This window comes from Symsagittifera roscoffensis, chromosome 5 (assembly GCF_963678635.1).
Source record: "Symsagittifera roscoffensis chromosome 5, txSymRosc1.1, whole genome shotgun sequence".
NCBI lineage: Eukaryota > Metazoa > Xenacoelomorpha > Acoela > Convolutidae > Symsagittifera > Symsagittifera roscoffensis.
Genome location: NC_087066.1, coordinates 24,063,476 through 24,088,567, shown reverse-complemented (window position 1 = coordinate 24,088,567; position 25,092 = coordinate 24,063,476). Strand labels below are relative to the sequence as shown.

Sequence of the window (25,092 nt, the reverse complement as noted above, 5' to 3'; positions counted from 1 at the left end):
AAAACAAAATTTTATAAAAACACAATTTTGAAAAACATCACGCTATTTAAAGTAGAAAGTGATACATTTACAATATAACAAGACTGCTCGTATCAGGGCAAAGCCCTGAATAATTCGACTGCCTTTTAAGGTTTATGGAGCATTAATAACATAAAAAATTGAATGTAATAAAACAAAATAAAAATTTTTATTTTCTGAAATTTGAAGTTTTTTCTGAAAATCATCCCCCCACACGCCATATAAAGTACAAAAGGATAGATTTTGCTCCTCGTATCAAATCAATTATGGCAAATAAGCTTATTTCAACCAATTTGGAACAATTTCTAGAACGAATTAAATCTCCACTTACGCGTTAAAAGCGCGAAATATATAGCGCGTTAATTGTCCCAAATTGGCCAAAATGGCAATCTTTAAACCCCCATAACTTAACAAAAAATGATCACAGGTGAAATAAATTTTCAAGTTTAAGCTCAGGACAACAATATCTTTGGAACTATATTAAAAAACTCCGTCAAAAATGGCTAGTTAAAAAGTCGAAATTTGTCTGAAGAAAAAAAAACGCAACCCGAGCATAAATATTCCGTCACTTTCGTATCGAAAGTTGGAACAATAACGTATCATTTAGACCGACTAGCATGTCTCAAAACAGTTTGGAATGATTTTTGGGCCGGATTATATAGCCCGTTAAGCGTTGATAGTACCAAGTATATCGCGTTTTAACTATTCAAATTAGCCGAACTGGCAAATTCAAACCTCCATGACCTGCAAAAAAAAATGTTTCTTTAAAAGTTGAACTCAATGGCAAACTGGTTGAATTCTTTTGACTATTTGATGCGTTATTTTCTAATAAATATTGTTTGACCTTTATTTTGCTTGGTGTGGTTTTTTATACAAATTTCGATTTTTCAACTTTTGAAAAAAACACCAGTTAAAATGTTTTGAGCGCCAAGTTTAAACATTAAAAATTTTTAAATTTAAATTTTTTATAAATTAGGGGCGAATGAAAAAAGTTAATTTTTGATCAGGAATTCAACCTTATGAATAACTTGCATAAGGGCTTGAATCTTGGTTCCATTCTCAAAAAAATCTTTTTTGTGGGACAAAGTTTGACGAAATACTTTCCACCGACAAGAATTTAGCCTCTTTGAGGTAATTAACTGTCAAAAAAAATTGTGAGTTTATAAGCGTTGACTTAAACCGGATCGAAAATAGTTCTAAATTGAACTAAAGAAAGTTATTTTACGAAGAAATGAATCTGTTCATAGACAAAAGAAGGTATTCGGAAAACGTTAGACCTCGCTCTGGTTTGAATATTCTCATAAACTTATCTATCTATTGTGATTAATGCTCAAAACTTAATTGCAAATAAGATATTTTCTAATTTTGAACTACTTTTTTTCACGTTACAGTAGGTCAAAAATTTTTAGGCGGCTAGAACTTTGCCATTTACGAGCTACTGAAGAACTTTGTAATTTACGAGCTACTGCACAAAGAATTTTGAGACTACTGTTTTAAAGTGTAAGGCTTCATTGAACAAAAATATGGGATGAAAACGATTTTTTTAAATGATTTATGATAGCTTTTTTTAACTTCAAAAAAAATTCAAGGTATTTGTTCTCGATTTTTTCAAAACAAAAACAGGCTGCATTCTTTTTTTGTTAAATAATAATGGTATGAAGCTTACCAGATTGGCCAGTTTGGACAATTATTTCGAACAAAACTTTCATTTTTTTATGTAGCATGGTTAACGTAGGTAATTAATGACTTTGATCGTGTCGTCTTAATCGAACCAGCTAGTGTGAGAAAAATTCTGATGACGGAATTCTTCCCTATTTCTTTATGAAATGGGATTGACAATTAAAAAAATCTGTTTGATGAACTTCAACTGTGTAGATCATAAAAGTTTCTTTTTGCAATTTGACTGTACTTGCAATTTCTCTCAAAATTAATTGCAAAAAAAATAATATTTAAACCAAAAAAACGCGGGAGGAAATTTGCGGTTTAAGAAATACATTTCTTGAAATATTTCGTAATTCATATTTCGTGTTCCAATATTAAAGTATTTAGCTCTCACTTTTCCGATATTTTATCCGGCTTTTTTTTCATTTTCCAAGCTACATGCTAAATTTTACTCGATTTTTTGTTCACTTGGTTCAATTTTTACAAAAACTGTCATGCGGACTAATTAAGCAGTAGCAAACATACTTGATTTTCCTACGTAAACTTGTAAAAACCCTGATTACACTATAAAAATAATGGTTTTTTTGAGGTGTGGGGAAAAAAGAGCCTTTCATCCAAACTTTGATTAATTTTCAGATTAAGTAGCAAAGCTGAAATTAATTGTCCAATCTTTTTTTTGTGATTGATAAGGTTAGCAAGGAGCCCTAATTTTAGAAAAAAGACGTGCTTGATTAGATAGCCTAAAATAGTATAAAAAATGGTTAAGTTTTGGAAAACTTAGCTTATCATAAGAAAGCGAACAATTTATAAGATTAGACACCTGTTTTTAAAACGAATGAAGAATTTTGAAACTACGACTTTTGGGCCCTTTTGCACTTAAATTTGATTCAATATTCAATCCAGAAATGGCTTAAGAAAAAATTGACACTCTCAAAATCAAAAGAACTTCCCTTTTGTACTATTATATGCAGGGGCAGATCTAGGATTTTCTCGAGGGGGTAGCGGATTTTCAAAAAAATTCCGAAAATTTTGTCGACCGTTTTTTTTAGTTCAACCGAATTGATTTTTCGAGATCTCCCTAAAGCACAGTTTAGTTCCTGTGTTGGCCAAATTTTCAGCGCCGCAGGCAAAATTTTGAAAAAAAAAACAGTCCAAAAAAGGCGTTTTTAAGCACTTTTTGGAAAATTTTACCAAAAAACTGCGTTTTTGCGACGCGCACTCCCCCCCCCCCCCCTCAAAATTAGTATATATTGGCGTCAAAGGCGCTTTTAGAAAAACTTTAAGGTCGGTCGGTCAAAAATGGATTTCTTAAAAAGTACCAATGGGGGGACCCTTTGGGTCGGCAGGGGGTCGAATCTCTGAGGGGAAAGGGGCGTCCGCCCCCCGCCTCCCCCCTAATTCCGCTCCTGATTATATGGTATTTATTCTCGGCTGGTCCACTCTAAATTTTCCATCATGGTTTTTAGTAAGTTTAGTGGTAGCGGTTTTGAGGTTTGCAAGAAAACGCTGTTTTGAGGTCGAAACCTACTACAGTTTTTTTTCTAAACACTTGCTCCGAGCGCATAAATTGTTTGTAACTAATTGCGGCGGCTCTAAGAATTTTTGAGGGGGAGGCGTGTTTTCAAAATAAAAGGAGCTGCAGCATTCCATCACAGCACCAAGTTCAGATAAAAACAACTTTGTTGCAAATTCTGCGACAAACTTTTTTCGAAGAATCAGCAACAAACTCAAAAAAGACATTTTGCCCGAGCAATTTTTCTCTGAATTAAATCTTAAATATAGGCTCTTTGATAACAGAACACGGAATCTTTTTTATCAGCCATAAAAAATTTTCCCTCAAAAAACATTTAAGCCCAGCCTTATAGCAATATCCATTAAGTCAATGTTTTAGATGTCGAATGCATTTTAGATCAAAACTTACCAAAATTTAAGCATGTGAACTGATAAGATTTTTTAAATTTAGTGACCTATCTTTTTTAAGCATACTTTTTCAGTGGTAACGACTTTAATTTTGGAATATTTACACTCAACATGGCAAATTATCACTCAACTTTCTAGCTTCGCATCGATATAAAACAATCATACAATTTAAAACTTTTGGGAGTTTTTGGAATTTAAGAGGCTTGAAGAATTCATGAGGCCTTTTAAGTTACTTTCTGGAATTTATGAGTGAAAAGGTTCCTAATGCAGTTTGACTCCCGAGCCCTTTCTGACAAGTCATGATAACTGCGAGGACTACTTCCGACGTCGCATGGGCTTCTACAACTCAAAACCAGTTAACAGCATGGAACAGAAGTTTCCGATCGCTTTCAGTTTGCTCGTTTATCACCAGTTCGACCAAGTGGAACAACTACTCATGGCTATCTACAGGGAGCAGAACTTTTATTGCATCCACATTGACAAGAATGCACGGTCGGGATTCAGATTAAGAGTGAGTGGTTAGCATAGGATATTATGTCTTACGCTTTCCTAAATTTATTCGCAGCTCTAATCTATGAGGATGAGGTCCATTTTTGAAATATAAATTTTGTTGTTTATACGACTCAAATTGAATAGTTTTTGCTCAAACAACTCAGTTATCAGATGTAGAATATTGGCCGGACAATAACATTGTTAATGTCAGGAAAACTGAAAGCAAAAAAATTGGGCTATTTTGGATAGCCGAAAAAAAATTGCTCTTCCCGACAGCCGGAAAAATTATCTCTGTTCCTGTATAGCCAAAATAAATATTGCAAATATTTTCAACATTGCGCTTCCCTCTCAAGATAGCTGTTTGACAATACTATTATTTGGCCAAGGCTTCTGCCCAATTTTTTTTTACCGGATAGCAGACAAAAAAGTTCTCGCGTAAAATCGAAAAAATATTGCACAATGTTAGAATGTTTCGTCATATTTGATTTTGATTTGATGCTAATTGCCTTAACAAGAAATTTTTATTTTTTGGCTATCCAAGAATGAAGTTATGTGGGTACGCATCCTTTCAAGTGCTCATAACTAGACTGAATTTTCCTTTTAACTTTTGTACAAATAAAAAAATATTTTCAACAAATTAGGTCAAATAACAAACTTCTGCCAATTTCTGTAAAATGCGTAAAAAATTTGATCTCAGTTTCTGCAAATCGAAAAGCTCAATCTTTTTAAAAAAAGTTCTAAGACTAAATTTAACTCTAGACATCCAATTCTGCTGTTATAATAATTGGGTAAATTACCTGAGGAGAGTAGTACACCAATTGTTAGCAAGGGTAGTTTTAAGGGTTGAGTCAAAGGAGTTCCATGCAGTTGGGCATCAGTTGAGTAAGTACATGAAAAATAATACAATAGTAAATCAGGGATAAAACTAAGGTAAATATAATATCATAAATAGGGATATTATATTACATGGTACGGGGAATACTAAAAGGCGAACGTTAGAAAAGGGGAACTGTTAATAAGGGGGTTATTCAGAAAAGTTGATATTAATCCCAAGTTTTCGTATAAATTGAAACATTGTTTTACCTGAAAGTTTGTCATTTCCTTGTAAGTCATGCTGTTTTTGAAAAGTTGAGAGAAACGAGTGAGTCAGCTTGGCTGTAATGTCAAAAGTCAAGTTGAGAGAAAGGTGACCTTAATTGTTTACAATTAACACCCGCCCACATTTGCAGAGCTTGCAAATAAAGTATTGAATAAAATAGTAAGGATACGGTAAAATACAAAGATAAGGGAACCAGTAGATAAGGGAACCAGAAATTGTTCTTTTTTCATCTTCATCTTGGTTTGTCTATCGTTGAGCTGATTGTCTTAGTTGAATTGAAGAGTCGTAGATTTGTTCATCTTTGTCGAGTTGATATGTTGAAGGCTGAGTTGCGTGATTATTTGGTTGGTTAGCTATTTGGAGCTTGGTTACTGCGAAACTGGGAAAACGCGGCTCAATTTGACCACAGGTCGAACTTTGAATCCAGTTGGCGTTTTCAGCTTCACTGAGCGGACTATTCCATCTTGTCCAGGAAAGGTTTCCACCACTTTAGCAAGAGGCCACAGTCCACGAGGTGTAAAATCCTCCAACATCCAGACCATGTCGTCGGGTTGCAAATTGGAAGTCGCAGAAGTCCACTTTGATCGTTTCTGCTGACCTGGTAAGTACTCTCGAAGAAAGCGATTCCAGAAGTGATCTGCGAGTAGTTGGGATGCTTTCCATGATTTTGACAGAGATAAATCCTTGTCCTTGAAGATACCAGGCGGTAAATTTGGAGTTCCACGACCAAGAAGGAAATGGTTGGGAGTGAGAGGCAGATCATCTTTGATGTCGTCAGACACATTGGTTAAAGGTCGTGAATTCATGGTTGATTCAATTTCGGTCGTGAAAGTAGCCAGTGTTTCATAGGAGAGTGTTCTTGATCCGATGACTTTGTACAGGGAAAGTTTAAATATCTGAACTAGTCGTTCCCAAGAACCACCAAAATGAGGGGCCGCAGGAGGGTTGAATTTCCATTCGAGTGATACGTCCAGCTGATTGATGCTTTCCACAAATTCTTTGTTCTTTTCCAAGTTGTCTAGACATTTCTTCAGCTCAGAATTGGAGCCCACAAAACTTGTCCCACAATCAGAAACCATTTTCGATGGTTTTCCTCGCCGGGCAAAAAAGCGTCTGATACAAAGAAGAGTACTGTCTGTCGATAGTCCTAATGAGATTTCAAGATGCACAGCTCTGATCACTAAGCATGTGAACAGTAAAATATACGCTTGGTATTGTTTTCCTTGAAGGATGATGGGAAAAGGCCCAACGTAGTCCAATCCAGTCGTTGCAAAAGGAAAATGATTTTTTTGATGGCAGACGATCAATTGGAAGATCTGACATCTGAGGGTAGTCGACTTGTTGTTGCATTCTTCTGCAGGGTATACAACTGTGTATGATACTTTTCAGCATGACGCGGCAGCGAAGAATCCAGTAGTTTTCCTGTGCTATGGCAATTGCTTGTTCCTTTCCGCAGTGGGAATGTAGAACATGGATGTTAGCTAACAGCAGGCGAACATTGGGGTTTTCACCAGCGAGAATGATTGGATATCTAGCTGATAGCATAATAGGGGCACGCGTGAGACGTCCACGAGAACGCAGGATACCGAAGTTGTCCACAAACGGTGCTAATGTTCGAAGTCTACTTTTGCCTTCAATTGGTTTTTCTTTTTTGATGTCTGAAACTTCAGAGACAAAATCTGTCCTTTGGGCAGTTTTAATTATGAGAAAGTGCGATTTCGTTAGATGCAAGAGTTGAAGATCGACCTTCGACTGTTTGTTGATCTTCCGTTTGAGATTTTCTGCGAATAAGAAGCAGTATGCAACTGTCCGTATTAGTCTTTTCCAGTTGCTGAAGCGTTTGATGTCAAATATAGGCTCAAATTTAGCCTCTAATGAAGTAACGAATACAGGAATGTTCTCAAGCCGAATGTTTTCCTGTGAAGGCCATTGAGAAGAATCGTTCAACAGGAATTCCGGTCCTAGTAGCCACCGACAGCTTGAGGTCATTTCTAAAGCAATGTATCCTCTGGTACCGTCGTCAGCAGGATTTAGCAGAGTTGGAACGTGAAACCACTGTTCAGGTTTAGAAACGTCTAAAATTTTCTGAAGCCGATTAGCGACGAAAATTTTGTGTCGTATTTCAGGTGTTCGCAGCCAATACAAAACAGTAGTACTGTCAGACCAGAAATAAGTTTTTTCAACTTTGAGGTCAATTTCCTCTGAAACAAAGAGCGATAGTTGGGCAGCATATACTGCAGCTTGCAACTCGAGATTGGGAATTGTAACACGTTTCATAGGAGCGACTCTTGTCTTTCCTATTATAAACTTCAAAGATGTGGAGCCGTCGCTGTAGACTATTCTTAGGTAGCAAACAGCAGCGAGAGCGAATTCTGATGCATCACAAAACGTGTGAAGCTGGATTGAAGCAGGGTTTTCTTTATCAAAGAAGTTCCTTTGGAATGAAACAGTTTCGAAATTTTCCATTTCGTCTACCCAAAGTTTGAAATCGGGAAGTTTATCCGTGTCTAATGGAGTATCCCACTTAACACCTTGTGACCAAACAGATTGGAGAACTTTTCGAATCCGAATTGTCAATGGAGCCACTATTCCGAGTGGGTCAAATAAAGAAGCGGTATACTTCAGGAGTTTCCGTTGCGTAGCAATGCCAATACGTAGAATTTTTACAAACTTTTTGTTATCGATGAAGTAGCAGTCAGTGTTGGTATTCCAGTGAACACCGAGAACTCGTTGATGTTTAGGCGTTGGATCATTAGGGCTGACTAAAATATTTGGATCAATTGAATCCAGGAATGGTTTACTGTTTGAGTTCCACTTATTCAAGTTGAACCCACCTCGAGATAAAGATCCTCGTAGTTGTGTCATTTGTTGGAGGGCTTCTTCTACCGTTGACGAAGTGACATACAAATCATCCATGTAGATATTCCGTTGAATGATTTCAGAAGCCAGAGGAAAGTCGTTTTTACTGTCTGATGCACATCGTCGTACTGCGTAGCAAGCCACGCATGGTGAGTCTGTGGCACCGAAAATGTGTCGTGTATATTCGTGAGTTTCTAATTTACCATTTTTTTTCCAAAGGTATCTTAGAAAAGGTCTATCCTTTGGGCTGATTAGCACTTGCATAAACATAGCATCTATGTCAGCAGATATTGCTATTTTATTTTGTCGAAAGCGAATTATGAGACCTGTTAAGTTGCACAAAAGATCGGGCCCTTTGAGCAAACTCGAGTTGAGGGATTTACCCTGAAAAATGCTGGAAGCATTTGAGACTCGTCTAACTTTGTCTGGTTTGTTGACATTTGTCACTGGATGATGCGGCAAATACCAAGATTTGATTGCAGTGTCATGTTTTGCATCTATTTTGGTGACAAAGCCTTTTTCTAAGTCAGTGATGACTGTTGCGCGGTATTTCTCCCTTAAATCAGGTTTATTTTTAAGGCGAAATTCGAGGCTGTTGAGTTGCTTTTCAGCTAGCCAACGGTTATTTGGAAGATCAGTATCCTCTTTCCAAAGAAGGTCAATTTGATAGTGACCATCTACTAAAGTACAAGAGTTTTCGAGAATATCGATTGCTCTTTTATCCGATTTGGAGTGCGAGCGTTTTGAAGAAGCGATGCCTGTGTTTTCTATTTTCATCCAGTTGAGAACTTTCTGGTATAATTTTTCATCTAAGTTATTGTGTGAATGAACTTGTGTGAAGTTCACCGGAACAGATGGAACGGAATTATATTGCGTTTTGTTCCGACCTGTGCATGTCCATCCCAAAAGGGTTTCGATAGCCCAGGGAACATTCTTGGGACCATAAACGGTATTTTTGATCTCATGATATTCTGGATTGTTGTTTCCGATGACTAGCGATATGCTATTGTCGTTTAAGTCCGGGTATTTAACATGCTTTAAATGTGGAAAATTGTTGCACATTGCGTTTAGTTGAAAAATATCAACTGGGGCCAAATTATTTTCATCTACCGTGAGTACGTCATCGAGCGTCATTGGAGTCGATGTGCTTTTGTATGGTCTAATTTGTACATCCACAGATGTAACTTGAACTGACTTGGTCTCATGATATCCAGATATGGGAAGTGAGTGCTTCTTGTTGACGTCCAAGCCTAGTTGAGTTGCCACTGAGTCCAGTAGTAGAGTTACGCAGCTACCACTATCTAAGAAAGCGTAGGTACAAAGTGTTTTATCACCATTTGATAATTCGATTGGTACAAAAGCTGATTGACCTGATCTCTGACAAGCTATTGCGCGATTCACTGCAGCTTTACTAGGGTTTTTTCCATAAGTATCAGAAGGATCGTGGAGTAGAGTGTGGTGTTTTTTACCACAATTATCGGTTCAACAGAGCGATTTCGAATTGCAGTCAGTAAACCTATGATTCCCTAGACAGTTAAAGCATAAGTGCATTTTTCGGGCATGCTCTTTTCGTTGCTTAGGGTCTAAAGCTTTGAAGTGCTCGCATTTGTAGAGAGGTCCACAGGTGTCTCCACTAGGACAAGCATTCGAGTTTACATTATTCTGAGCACGAGAGTTTTGTTGATCTCCCTGATGGTTAAAGCGCTGATTTTGATTTCCTACACCATTTGTAGTAAAACCATTGAAACGGGAACCACTAGGGTGTTTAGCGTTTCCAGAAGAATTGTTAAAATTGTTATTGTTTTGGTTTCGGAAACCTGTCGGAGGCATGTCGCGACACGCCTGTGCGTACCGTTGAAACCATTGTGCTAGATGTCTCAAGGAGGGTTGATCGTAGTCTTTGTCGATGACGAAGCGATTCCATTCTAATCTCACATGGTCGGGAAGCTTTGCCAGAGCAGTGTTCAAGTTTGTTGTAGAACAAATATCGTGAACAAAACCAAGTTGCTCAAAAGTGTCCACTAAAGTTAGGAGAAAAGCAGAAAACTGCATGTATGATTCTGGTTGAGCCAGATTTGGAGGTTTGAAATTTGCAAGACGTTGCAAAAAAGAGTTGACAATTCTATTGGTATTGCCAAAGTTTTCACGAAGACGTTGTAGTGCTAGTTCGTATGTGTCGCCGTTTGCACCATAACCAGCTATCATTAGTTTAGCTGGGCCAGTTACCAATGATTGAAGATGGATCATCTTTTCAGTTGGAGACATATTAGAATTATGAATCGATGATACGAATACACCATACCAGTGCAACCAATAGTTGGGATTGCCATTGAAAATTGTAGGCTTCAGTTTTGGCACTGATCGACTGAATGTAGTAGAAGTGTCGCTTGAATTAGTTGCCAAAGCTCGATTGTTGTTGTTAGGAGGGTTTGCAGCACTAGCTTGTTGTGAGCTGTGGTTAGGAACATCACTAGCAAATGGATTTGAAAATGATTGATCGCCTTGAAATGGCGCCGAAAGGTTGTCGTCAGCGGCAGCTGTTCTTGCATTGCCTTGAGTATTGTTGCTCATGGTTATAAGGTTGTTGTTTGGTATATCCATTATGTTTGCAGTCGGCATGGAGGTTGCGGTTTCCTGTGGGAAAATTGAAGTAGCATTTTCTTGAGCGCTGTTATTTGGAATTGTAGAAGTAGCAGGATTTGATACTTGTTTTTTCATATATTTTTTCACTTTCATTGAAAATACTCGGATTTTCTGTTTCAACTGTACTGTCCAGTGAGAATGTTCTTCAAAATCGTGTTCAGAACCAGCCTGTAACATTTGATCGTTCAGGGTATCAAGTTTTTGTTGGAATTGAGACAATTCAGTGAACGTTTCATTGATGAGTTCAAGATCATCTTCTTCCTCGTAGATGTTGTTTTCGAGCATGTCGATCAAAGTATTGATCTCCATTTCGTGATGACGTCGAAGCGAAACCAGTTTTCGAACGCCAGTCTCTTGAACGTTTTGATTGGTATCTTGCGTTTGGGTACCATTTTGTTCCGAAGGATCGCTGTCATTGTTTTGCGTCGTTTTATTTCTACCGGATGGGGCCATACCTTGAACCAGGAGACGTAAACCAATACCTACTAACTTATACCAGTATATGAATTTACCTTTACCAACCTACCAACTTATACCGAATACCACCGATGCTCGTAAGAAGGAGCGAAATAATGGATAAAGTTTAACCAATTACCACTGTACCTTACCACTTGTACCTACCTCCGAGGGAAAATTGAGCGGTCGTTCAAAGTGTCCTCGGTATTAACAATTAACTGCGATTTTAAAGCTAGTCCAAGAACCTACCTGGTCCTACCAGCCTACCGACCCTACCTACCTACCAATTACCAGTATAAACGGCAAAAAAAACCGGGTGCAAAGATTAGCACCAATGAGTGTTGACCTCCCAGAGGACAACTGAGGATGACGTATTTACCTACCTACCTGTCGCTATTTAGCAGACGACCGAATTGTGATTGCTGACCTCCCAGAGGACAACTAAAGTTGATGTACCTGTTTACCTACCTGTCCTAATACCGTAGATTTATCCCTGTGCAATAAAATTTGCACTTATACCAGTTGACCTCCCAGAGGACAACTTGCCTTTATCGCTGTAGCGTAGCGAATGAGACGAACTAGAGTTGTTCGAAGCAGTTGATGAGCTAAACGAAGCTCGAATGTAGCCACGAACCCAGTGAGGCTCGAAGCAGCAGAGGAAATGAGCTCAGGTAAAGCTCGACAGGAAGCAGCCAAGAACCGAGAGGCTCAAAGCAGAAAATAAGGTGAGCTAAGACGAAGCTCGAATGTAGCCACGAACCCAGTGAGGCTCGAAGCAGCAGAGGAATGAGCTCAGGTAAAGCTCGACAGGAAGCAGCAAAGAACCGAGAGGCTCAAAGCAGAAAATAAGGTGAGCTAAGACGAAGCTCGAATGTAGCCACGAACCCAGTGAGGCTCGAAGCAGCAGAGGAAATGAGCTCAGGTAAAGCTCGACAGGAAGCAGCCAAGAACCGAGAGGCTCAAAGCAGAAAATAAGGTGAGCTAAGACGAAGCTGGAATGTAGCCACGAACCCAGTGAGGCTCGAAGCAGCAGAGGAAATGAGCTCAGGTAAAGCTCGACAGGAAGCAGCCAAGAACCGAGAGGCTCAAAGGAGAAAATAAGGTGAGCTAAGACGAAGCTCGAATGTAGCCACGAACCCAGTGAGGCTCGAAGCAGCAGAGGAAATGAGCTCAGGTAAAGCTCGACAGGAAGTAGCCAAGAACCGAGAGGCTCAAAGCAGAAAATAAGGTGAGCTAAGACGAAGCTCGAATGTAGCCACGAACCCAGTGAGGCTCGAAGCAAGCGGAATAAGTGAGCTCAGATAAAGCTCAAACAAATGTCATGTCGAAGAACAATGACGAAAATTGAGAGTCCAAAAAGAACTCGAATCAGGTAACCAAGGAGTCGGGCAATAAGAAAGCAAAAAGGTCAGAAAACACTTGAAGGAAGGAAGCAATGAAGGAAGCAAAGGGCCAAGAAAGGCTCGGAAGGAATATACGAGGCGTCAGATAAGACTCGGAAGGAATGAATGAATGAGTAGGGAAAGACTCGGAAACGAACAACAAATGGGTCGAGAAAGACTCGGAAAGGAATGAAACATTGAGTCAGAAAAGACTCGGAAAGGAACGCAAAAGGCAATAAAGACTCTGAACGGAATGAAAAATGAGTTGGGAAAACTGAAGTTTTTTCATAAATGAGTCACAAAAGACTCGGAATAGCAAAGCAACAAAAAACGAATTGAAAGGGGAAAATTGATGAATATAACTTAATACATTATTCAAAGTAAATGAAGCTATGAACAATTGAAACGTTTAAAGTTTACATGGGTTAGAAATCAAGAGCAATAATTGATCTTTTTTTTTTTTAAAATGTAAATCAAATAAACTGCGATTAACTGTAAATAAATGAAATAATATTGTAATGGGGAAGTATTATAACAAGATAATATAAACCGCAGACGTAAAAACTGGGGAGGAAAAACAGTAACTAACCATAAATTTTTGGTTGTGGGGGAATAAAAAACACAGTGTAACGAGCTAATCAAAACTTTTTCGGGGCGCCAATATAGAAAATTGGCTAAATTACCTGAGGAGAGTAGTACACCAATTGTTAGTAAGGGTAGTTTTAAGGGTTGAGTCAAAGGAGTTCCATGCAGTTGGGCATCAGTTGAGTAAGTACATGAAAAATAATACAATAGTAAATCAGGGATAAAACTAAGGTAAATATAACATCATAAATAGGGATATTATATTACATGGTACGGGGAATACTAAAAGGCGAACGTTAGAAAAGGGGAACTGTTAATAAGGGGGTTATTCAGAAAAGTTGATATTAATCCCGAGTTTTCGTATAAATTGAAACATTGTTTTACCTGAAAGTTTGTCATTTCCTTGTAAGTCATGCTGTTTTTGAAAAGTTGAGAGAAACGAGTGAGTCAGCTTGGCTGTAATGTCAAAAGTCAAGTTGAGAGAAAGGTGACCTTAATTGTTTACAATTAACAGCTGTCTTTGCTGCTCTTATTGTTTTTGGCTAAAAAAGCCTTATTCTGCTTAATACCGCAGCTGGCAGAATTCCACATGACCTGGCGGGTTCATGATGGAACCGTCGAATGATAGAAAACTAATCAGAATTGATTATTCAATTGAGTATTCAAGAAGTATCTCAGCTTAGAACAGTCTAAACGATAATGGCCATATATAAAAGCAGCAGAAAAATAAAGCAGCAGAAAAAAAAATCTCTGGTTGATAGGCATTGCCAGTTTGACAAAAACCACGAGACACGATTTGTTGATGAAAACACTTTAATTGCAATTTTTGAACACTCAACTCTGAATACTCAAGCGCACCCACCACTAAACCACTGGGAGAGATTTTTTGTAGAATTTTGTCAATTTTGCTTTTGGTTTTCTGCATAAAGCATTCAGCAATAAAAATCTTGTTTTCTGCGATTGTCATTGGTTCAAAAATTCCGTCATTGAGTTCCTCCGTCATACGAAAAGGCACCTTTCGAGAGTTTTATTTCAACATTCTTATTTCAACAATTTTTTCACTAGAATCCGCCAAATTTGTCTTAAACTGGTAAAATACGAAAATGCCCGTGGACAAATAAAAAAAACACACTAATTCCAATTTGGTTTTTGATTTACAAACAATTTTGTGGGTTCCAAAAACAATGCTGGAGCGCGCTGAAATCTTTTTGAAAGGTACAGTGCTGATTTAAATCAACCAAACAAAACGCGTTAAACTTGAAATTTAAAACGCATTTTTCTCAAATTGGGTTGAGTTTAAGTGAAAACTTATGAAGACAAAATTTGCTTCTAATTTTAATTGCGCAGAATTAATATGGTGTAATTTGTTTTGCGAAATTCGGGACCGAAATTTTACCACAAAAATGGGTCATTTTGGCTTTTCTTAGTTAATCAAAAATTACGCCGAAAATACCCAGTCGATCACAAACATAATTATATCAAAGTGAGCCCCTTACGTAGCCCAACAAACTTTAAGAAAGGTATTTTCTCCAAAAATATTGCCAATTGTTTAAAAATTTGTTTTTAAATAAAAAGTTGGTATTTTATTTAGTAAAAATGACCTTTTTTGTCTATCAAACAAAAGTAAATTAACTCATACAATATTTTGGAGATGATACCCTTCTTAAAGTTTGTTGGTCTACGTAATGGGCTCATTTTGATATAATTATGTCTGTGATCGACTGGGTAGTTTTGGCGTAATTTTGGATTAACTAAGACAAGCGAAAATGACCCATTTTTGGGGTAAAATTTCGGACCCGAATTTTGCAAAACAAATTACACCATATTAATTCTGCGCAATTAAAATTCTAAGCAAATTTTGTCTTCATAAGTTTTCACTTAAACTCAACCCAATTTGAGAAAAATGCGTTTTAAATTTCAAGTTTAACGCGTTTTGTTTGGTTAATTTAAATCAGCACTGTAACTTTCAAAAAGATTTCAGCGCGCGCCAGCATTGTTTTTGGAACCCACAAAATTGTTTGTAAATCAAAAACCAAATTGAAATCAGTGTGTTTTTTTTATTTGTCCACGGGCATTTTTGTATTTTACCAGTTTAAGACAAATTTGGCGGATTCTAGTGAAAAAATTGTTGAAATAAAAATGTTGAAATAAAACTCTCGAAAGGTGCCTTTTCGTTAAAATTCGAAGCAAGTTTTTTCTTCATAAGTTTTTGCCTAAACTCAACCCAATTTGAGAAAAATGCGTTTTAAATTTCAAGTTTAACGCGTTTTGTCTGGTTAATTTAAATCAGCACTGTATAATTCAAAATTCGTAAAATGCTGAGAGTTTTGTTCCGACAATTTTCGAAAAAAAAATGCCAGAATATTTGTGCTTGAGTTGGTGTTTTTTCACCAGACAATTTTCGTCTTCCTAACCAGCAATTTTTGACAGAACTTTTTTAATCATTCGAAAAGTATTTTTGTCCTGAGCTCAAATTTAAAAACACATTTCACTTGTTTTTTTTTCACCTGTGATCATCTTTCGTAAGGTTATGGGGGTTTCAATATTTTCAACTTGACCAATTTGGAACAATTAAAGCGTGATATAATTCAAAAAGGCGTAAGCAAAAATTTAATCCATCTTAGAAATCGTTGAGGCATGCTCTTTGGTCATTTCAATATTTTGTTAAATGCAAAATATATTATTTTGAACTTAATTTTTTTTTTCATTTTCTTTGAAAATTTTAAGATCTTTTTGTTAAATTGCTCTATAGAAATTTAAATGCAATTGAACCGTTCATGCTTTGCCCTGATATGAGTAGTGTTGTTATTTTTTTTGCTGTCTGAAATGTTCGAAAAACCGAAACAATTTTTTGTTGAAAAGCTCATCATAATCTTTTATCTGCTGATTACAATCAGAAACCAAAAACTTATTCTGATTGCTGCGAAAAATAATACACAAAAATGAACAGACTACGTGGTTCTAATCGTAACTTTTTGTCGTAGTAACTGTCTTTAATTCAGGTACTCAACGGAACAATTCAAAACCCGTGAAAACAGCATCGTGCGAAAGGAGGGGCTTTGGGCATCTGTTCCTCTTTCACCTTCAATTTCCAATTTTTTTTTCTAATTGCTGAAAGTTTTTTTAAAGACCATCTGAAGGTAATCTGCAGAAATTCAAATCTGGCTGACATAAAAGAACAAAAATGCTGCTCGTTTTTAGGCGAAACCTTGAAGGTTCTGACTGCATTATAATTTCTTTAGTGTAGTTTAAAATAAATTAATTGCTCAATTGTCAACAAAATTTTTGACGCTTTTTTGAAAATCATTCCCTCACGCGCTATTTTAAGAACTAAACTAATGCGGTATTAAAAAGACCTCAAAGTCTCCTCAATTCAATGGGAGCTATTTCTATGACGGATGAAATCTCCGTTTACGCGTTAATAGCACAAAATATACCGCGCGTTAATTGTCACAAGCTGGCCAAATTGGAAATCTTTAAAGCCCCATAACTTACCTTAAAATGATCACAAGTGAAATTTCTTTCTTTATTTGAGCTCAAGACGACAATATTATTCGATTCAATTTTTAAAAAGAAGGTCAAAAATTGCTAGTTGAAAAACTGAAAGTTGTCTGGAGAAGACAATCACCCTGAGCATAAATATTCCGTCATTTTCTTCAAAAATAGTCGGAACAAAAAGTGCGAAACAATAATTCCAAACCAAGAATGAGAGGCCAAATATTTATAACGATAAGACAGTCTCAGTTTCCAAGAGGGGTGTTATAATTATGTGTTGGCTGATTTAGTGCAAACGCGTAGCGTAGCATGAAACTCGGTTAGAACTTCTAAATTGGCTCCAATCAGTTATTGCCCCGTCAGCCATCAAACAAAAACATTAAAGCCCACCTTACTAGTATTTTTTTCTTGCAACCAGCAAAGTTAATGTAATCGGGTTATAGTCTTTTTCCCGGTAGACAATTTTGCCGTAAACAGTTCGACAAACAGATGTTATTTACTTAATGAACTGTCGTTTTCTTGCAATTTTTTATCGGCTGAGTTTCAATAACTTCATTTTTTCCTGATTTAGGCAAATATTGCTATAGTAAAATTTTTGAAATCTTTTTGGTTTGATTCTGTAGTTTGTTATTTACCTCTTATGCCAATGTATAGTTACATTATAAAAGTACTTTTGCTTAGAAAGTTTATCCGGCTTGTTTTTGGTTGATTTTATATCGTTTAACGTCCCTGAAGTGCGAAAATTATTCTTTCATGCGGTTGTCCTTTGGTGGTGGGGAATCGCAAAAATTTCAAGTTTCAAAACTTCTTTTTAGATCAAATTAATTATGATTTTGGTATTAAGCTGAGCGGTCGTCTACCCAGAAGTTTTGATTGCTTAATTATAAGGCTTAAAAGTTACTGGTTTATCACTAATTTAACACTTCAAATTTGTTTGGATCTCTTTTTGACTAAGAACGGTATGTTTTCTTTGTTGTATCACAAGTGGTACTCCTCTTTAACTTTTTGCATCTTAAAGCATCAAAAAAAGTTTCGAATGTGTGTAGATGGAGAGGCTAGCGAGCTGTTTCCCGGACAATGTGTTCATCTCTGATGTGTCGATAGACGTCGAGTGGGGCAACTACTCTCTCCTCCAGGCAGAACTGGAGTGCATGCAGCAACTACTCAACATATCACACAAGTAAATTATAGACCAGGTCCGCTTTTAAAACACGAGAGTAAACACGAAAAATTTCGTCATATGAATGGAATTTGCATGACTTTCGTAACTATTACCTAATTGTTTAATAACTATTATACAATAATTACATTTCTTCGACTGCTTAATATGGTTTATAATCCGGCTGGATTTATATACCACATATTACAGATTGTCAGAAGCATAAATGCCCGGTTTGACAAAAAATGCTTATCATACAATTTTCATATCTGAAGAAAAATGCTTTTAATACTCTGTCATACAATTTCATAGAGTAAAAGTAAGTGTATCAAAATAACAAAAAAGCTTTTTTCCATACTATGAAACTGTATGATAAACATTTTTTCCATACTACGAAAATACAAAAAAATTTTGTTATGAAAATTTGTTTTTCATCCCAAAAAACTAACCACGGATTTTTTGTAATAAGAAAACCCAGAGTGTAACTGGCAGTTGCCACGCAGATAAACTACACTTGATGATTTTTGCCATTTAAGTTAAAGTTGACATTTTCACATGGAAGTATATACCAAAAATGTAATTTTTTGTATATGGCTAGATAATTTTCGTTTGAAAGTTTTGGTGGTTGAGAAAAAAAGCTTTTTTTTAACAAATTTACTATTATTTTAGCAAATGAAACAAAAAACCATAATCGTGTTTACAAAAAAAAACTTTTTAAGATTTTTGGATTTTTTGGGTAAAAATCTCATCCTGGACTACGTTATAAACACAAAATATCAAATTTTGCACGCAAAACTTTTTTTCGTAAATTTTACATTTGAGCACAAACGCAACTTTGTTGCCAAAAAAGGGATTACAATTTTCTTTACCTCAAGTTTTTGTTTTTGTTTATGAAAAAAAGCATATCATACAATTTTCATATATGAAAACTATATGATAAGCATTTTTTCCGACCAAAATTAAAATTATCTTTTTATTTATCAAAATACCTCCTGTCTTAGATATAATTATTTAAACCTTTTCAAAATTACCCAGACACGTTTTTTGGTGATCTTTGAAAACTTTAAGTTTTCAATGACAAAATGATTATCTTATAATTTTATACATGAAAACTGTATGATGAGCATTTTTATCGAAAATTTTTTATTAATTTTTTTTTGAACAGGAAGCTTCAAAAAAGGCAATAGAATGTTCATCATTAAAAATTTTTAAAACACTTAGATTTTGTATGAAATTTGTATGATAAGCAGTTTTTTCCGTAAACTTCATGCATGGAACTGTATGATAAGCATTATTTTTCCATGGACGGCATCTCATTGAGTTCTGATTGCCAAAATTGTCAAGGTTCTCCTCTCTGCTTTCTTTGTCGTTTCGATTTTCGAAGAAAGTGACGGAATATTAGTGATCGGGTGTTTTTTCTTCAGAAAAAAATCGACTTTTAACTAAGTATTTTTGGCGAACTTTGTGAAATATCATTCGAAAAGTATTGTCGCTTTGAGCTCAAAATTAAGCGGTGTTTCTACTGTGAAGTTGCAAAGTTATGCCCACACCGGAGTTCCATGGATAGGGATCGATTATAATGGAAAACTGTTGTCTAAAAAGTTGATATTATAATCGATTTTTGCTGCAAATTTAAACCACGAAATCGATTATATTCTCATTATACTCGATTATTTTCGTAAAAGCACAAAATATTAAAATCCCTTATAATGGATTATATTCCATTTAAAATTCATTATAATTTATTATAACGGATTATAATCTTTACATTTTTTTGCAAAATCATTTGCAAAACTTGCAACATTTCTGCGTTACTCACGGTCTACTCGCAATCTAAACCTACTCGAAAGAACCCCAACCCCCCCCCCTTTTTGCCTCCCATCCGCCTTTGTCCACACCTCTCCCCCCACTCCCCTACATTTATCCCTACGCCCACCCCCTTGTTTATTAAAGTCCCCCCCCCCCCCAAGTTACCCAAGTTACAGTCCCCCCTATTTGGTTTACCGTTTTGAACAGGGACGGGGGAGAAATGTTACTCAGTTGTTCCATCCTCCCCCATTTTACCCCGCCCATGATCAGTAAACGGGGGGGGGGGTTAAACTAAGATGGGGGTAAAATGAGGAGGGGTGAACTGGGGGGAGGGGGCTGCAAAATGAGGAGGGGTAAACTAGGGGGGCTTTATTATCCATGGAACTCCAGTGCGGGTGGGGCTGTAAAGGTTACAGATTTAGTACAATTAACAATCGGTATATTTCGTGTTATTTACGTGTCAGCGGACATTTAATCCGTGTTAGAAATCGTTCCAAATGGAATTGGGACAAGCTTTTTAGTAAATTTAATACTTTGCAAAATGCAAAAGATTTCATCTTATACTTTAAAAGTAGTGACAGGGATAACTTTAAAAAAACTCAAAAACAATTTGAAAAATTTTCATTTTTTTGAAAGTTTGATTAAATATTTCAATTTAAACTATAACCAAGAAATTAAAATGCAGTCGGAACGTTCGAAGCTTCATCCTGATACTAGCAGCAGTTTATTATGTCAACCAGTTAGATGATTTGAATATATCTTCCTATTGACCATATTTTGACACGCTCGCCCTCTAAATTACTATAATTAGGCCCAGCTCGCATTAAAAAAAATTAGCAATTAAAAAAAATTGGCAAAAAAATGAAGAGGAACAACTGCCCATTGCCCCCCGTTTAGGCGGGTTGTGTTTCGTCGAGCTGAGTACCAGAATCAAAAAAAGTTACTAGGACAAAAAATTGCGATTTGAACCACATAGTTTATTTATTTAGTGTTTTTTTGCTGAACGAACCTGCAGTAGGAAAAAAAAAAATTTTTTGCTTTTCGAATGATTCAGAAAAAAAATCAAGAATAACAAGAGTACTTGTATTGCCATGAATGTTACGACTGTATCTAATTTTCTATAGTGCAGTTTACTTTTAAGTAATTCATGAAGTGTCAAAGAAAATTAAAAAAAAAATATAGTACAAAGTGATTTTTCATTGTTCCGACTTTCGAAGAAAACGGAACATTTATACTCGGTGTTTTTTTTTCAGTCAATTTTCACCGACCGAAATGATAATTCTCAACAAAAATTTTATGCCCCATTGAAGATATCAACTTCCTGAGTTTAAATGTAAGAAGATATTTTCCCTCCGATTATTTTTTGCAAAATTCTGGGGGTTAAAAAATTGCCGAATTTGCCTAGTTCTGGACTAAATTATGCGCGCTTTGAAGAGTTTTTTCATATTGGTGAGAGCGTAACTCGATTTTTTATTGAACGGTCCTGAATTATCCCGCTCTACAAAATCATTCCAAATTGAATAAAGGCTAGCTAATCAGATCGGTCGTATTCATTTTGTACAAGTCAAAATTTTACACTTTGATATCGTCCAAAAAGTATAGGTTTTCAATATTTTCTCTTCCAAAAAACTATTCGATATGAGTAACGGAACAGCCGGAACATTCAGGGCTTTGCCCTGATATGCAAGCAGTCTTGTTTTGCATTTAGCACAGTATTAAATAAACCAAAGAGCATGCCTCAATCTAATTAGGAACGATTTCCAAAACGGATTAAATCTCCGCTTACGCGTTAATAGCATGAAAAATATCAGGCGTTAATTGTCCCAAGTTGGCCGAATTCGCAATTTCTAAACCCCTATAACTTCATTAAAAAATCACAAGTGAAATAATATTTTTTTAAAATTTGCCAGCGGCGCAGAAATTTCCACAAAATAGGGGATAGGGTCTGTATAGTATTTTCATTTTTGGAGAGATCGGAAAAAGAAATTGCTCGATCTAAAAAAAAGATCGGCAAAACTTTCAAAATTTTTCGGAAAACCACCAAACCCCCCCCCCCCCCCCTCTCCCCAGAAAAAAGTCTGCGCGCGCCACTGATCACAGGTTAACTGGAACTGACAGTTTACTACTGAAAGGAAGGCATAATCGTTTAGATTCCTAAAGATATCAAGACTTAGTCAAATAATCATAGCCAAGTAATCACACGAGTAGCGGATTTAAAGGAAGGCCCCCACCCCCTGCCAACCCAAATATTTTGAAATATCCTATTTGGCTGATGGGTCCTAAAAACTTTTCTAAAGGCGCCTTCGCCATCAGTATTTACTATTTTTGAGTGGGAGCACGCGTCAACGCTTTTTTGGCCTGTTTTATTTTCAATTTATGCCTGCGGCGCAAAACATTTGTCAAAACAGGGTCTTTGTAGTGCTTTGGGAAAGCTCGGAAAATCAATTTAGTCTACCCAGCGAAGGATCTAGGAATTTTCTCGAAGGAGGCGGTTTTTTAAAAATCTTTCCAAGGTTTTGTCAACATTTTTTAGGTCGACTAAATTGGTTTCCCAAACTGTGCCAGAGCACAAAAAAGACCCTATTTTGGGCAAATTTTCTGACCCGTAGGCAACAATTTGAAAAAAAACATGCTAAAAAATAAGTTTTGAAGCACTTTTTGGAAAATTTTTACAAAAAATGCGCGTTTTTTCGCCGCGCGTTCCCCCCATAAATTAGTATAAATTTTAGGGTCCATCAGCCAAAATGGATATCTTAAAAAAGTTCAAGGGGGGAGGTTCGAATCCCTGAGGAAGGCAGGGGGTGTCCGATTGACCTAAAAAACCCATGTAACCCAAAAATTATCACGAACTTGAAAAGAGGCATTCATTAAAAAAAATTCAATTTGAACTTAAAATGAGTCATCAATCAAACGTCTATAATAACATGCATGGCTATCATTTGAATTAGCGCGAGTTGTTTGTAGAAATAAGCAAGATGAATTTGTGAAATATTATAATAAGCATTTTTTGGCCTAATCTGGAATTAAATAACAAGCGTTTTGCCATACTTTTTTTTAAAACAATTTTTTGAAAATAGCAAAAATGTTTTTTTATTCAATAAAATTGTATGACAAGCATTTTTTCCATACTCTGAAATTGTACGATAAGCATTTTTTCCATAAAATAAATGAAAACAATTGAGAATTTTTGTAATTCATCTACATTGGGTGATTTTAGCCATGTAAATTAGCCATGTAAACTGCATTAGATTAACTGCATTTGGTGATTTTAGCCATGTAAGTTAATTTTATAATTTTCACATCAAATTATATACCAAAAATGTTACTTTTTGTATATGGCTAGATTATTTTTAGCTGGAAAATTTTGGTGGTTGAGAAAAAAGCCGGTTTTTTTTTTACAAATTTATGTTCATCTTAGCACATGAAACAATAAAATCATAATCGTGTTTACAAAAAAAACATCATTTTTTGTGATTTATGGATTTTTTGGATGAAAAAGTCACCCTGGACTACTTTATAAAACCAAAAAGTAAAACTTTGCATGCAAAAAAGTTTTTTTTCGTAAATATGTATTTGAGCACAAAAACAGGTTTGCAACCAAACAAGGGGTTAAATTATCTTATCTCAAATATGTGTTTTTTTCTATGAAAAAAGGCATATCAGTAAGTTGATGTGATATATGAACTTACTGATATACAACATTCATATATAAAAACGATATGATAAGCATTTTTTCCGATCAAAACTGAAATTATCTTTTTGACAGTAAGTTGATGTCAATCACTAAAAACCTCTATTAAATTCATTTAAAATTGCGCAAGCAAAGTATCGATTGATTTTTGAAATTTTTTTTTCTCTAAAAAAATGTTTATCGTACAATTTCATATATGAAAAAAAAATGATAAGCAAACTTTCGAACAAAACTAAAATCATGTTTTTGATAGTTAAATTGCTCATTTCATTGAAAGTCTTCATTAACCTCAATAGTAATTGTAGAAACTTTTTTAAGAGATTTTTGAAAAAAAAAGTTGCTTGCAAAATGCTCATTATACATTTTTCGTCCATGAAAGTTGCATGACAAGCATTTTTTCATCAAAAATTTTTAAAACATTCTTTACATGACCAGAAAGCTTCAAATGAGCCAAATATAGTAAAAAAGTGTATTAAAAAACTTTAAAACAGTTTTTAGATTTTGTATAAAAATTGTATGATAAGCACTTTTTCCATAGACGCCATATATGAAATTGTATGACAAGGGTTTTCCTTCTATGAAGGTCAACCCGGGGAGCCATTGAACTATAGATTCACTGTCGAGAGAATCCTCGGTCCGCGCCTCAATCATTCTGTTTGTTCAAACACCCACTTGAGAATAGTTCTCACTCACTTAATCAGCCAATCGGTTGAAGACACAAAGTCTTTACCCGTGGTTGTACTAATATCACAAATAACGAAGTGGTCAGAATAACAGTTTGGATCTGCATTTAGGTGGAAGTATTTCATCAACTTGACGGGGGAAGAGTTTCCTCTGATGACTAACTTGGAGCTGGTCACTGTCTTGAGACGATTCCAAGGCGCCAATATTCTAGATGGTCCATTTTTTTATTTATTTTCAATACTTTTTCCCTAAAAAACTATACTCTTGAAAAGTATAAGTTTTTGAAAAATTCCATTTTCAGCTCCAAATTAAACGCAAAATTGAATATGGTTTTCAAATAAAAACTGAAGCATTAATGTTAAGACATCAAAAGTTTCCTTTTTTGATTAATTTTTTATCAGCCTTATTTTTATCAGGACCTGAAGAAATATACGATGTTAAGCCTTGGCGGTATCCAGAAAAATTACCCCACGGCATGGATCGCTACAAGAGCTCGACTCACGTCGCCCTCAGTCGAGATGCTGTCTATTTCATCATCAACGGCGATCTTTCCAAGAAGCTGCAGCAAGCCCTGAAGCCGTTTAATTTTGCTGAAGAGTCTTTCTTTGCTATACTGCAGTACAATCCGAGCTCAAGCATGCCGGGGGGTCTGATAGTTGACGGAAATGACAATCGAATTAAGCGGCAAAAGTCTATGAGGTACAAATTTTGGATCCATTCTAAGGAGGAGCTCGAGCGATGTTATTCTAGAAGAATCGTGCGAGATATTTGTTGTATCGGCGTCAAAACGCTTCCTGAGCTTGTGGGGAGCTTTTACGGAAAGGTTTTGTTCCTAAACAAGTTCCCATGGTTTTTCGAACCTATGGCTTGGGATTGCATGAACTTATGGCATCATTCAAAAGTGAGTCTAGAGTTATCTACCAAGAGTGTACCAGCCAACTTCTCCAACTTGGGAAACGGTTCTCAGGTCATTTGGTCTAGAAAATCAAAGAGCTCCGCAAGATGACGGACCAATATTGAGACATTTTCAAATCACAACATGCATTTTATAAATAATTTGGTTAGAATGGCTTTTGGGAAAAAGGTTTTGTACATTTTATGAAATGCTTGTTTCACTTATCCTTGCACTCGAATAAAA

General features: G+C 36.0%; 3 protein-coding genes across 3 annotated transcripts in view; 2 read left to right on the top strand and 1 right to left on the bottom strand.

The window, feature by feature from the left end:
* Positions 1-25,092, top strand: part of LOC134847010 (zinc finger protein ubi-d4-like) — a 601,556-nt gene that overhangs the window by 330,927 nt on the left and 245,537 nt on the right. The gene's annotated exons all lie outside the window — the stretch shown is intronic.
* On the top strand, positions 1,250-25,092 carry LOC134846662 (beta-1,3-galactosyl-O-glycosyl-glycoprotein beta-1,6-N-acetylglucosaminyltransferase 4-like). The gene is made up of 5 exons (XM_063864047.1): positions 1,250-1,275; positions 3,871-4,111; positions 17,658-17,791; positions 24,065-24,168; positions 24,371-25,092. The coding sequence occupies exons 1-5, from the start codon at positions 1,250-1,252 to the stop codon at positions 24,958-24,960; spliced, it is 1,095 nt and encodes a 364-aa protein (XP_063720117.1). The 3' UTR covers positions 24,961-25,092.
* Positions 5,560-8,233, bottom strand: LOC134845797 (uncharacterized). Its single transcript, XM_063862878.1, has 3 exons — positions 8,026-8,233; positions 6,817-7,953; positions 5,560-6,338 (listed from the first exon to the last, which is right to left on the bottom strand). Exons 1-3 carry the CDS (start codon positions 8,105-8,107, stop codon positions 5,560-5,562), a joined length of 1,998 nt encoding a protein of 665 aa, XP_063718948.1. The 5' UTR covers positions 8,108-8,233.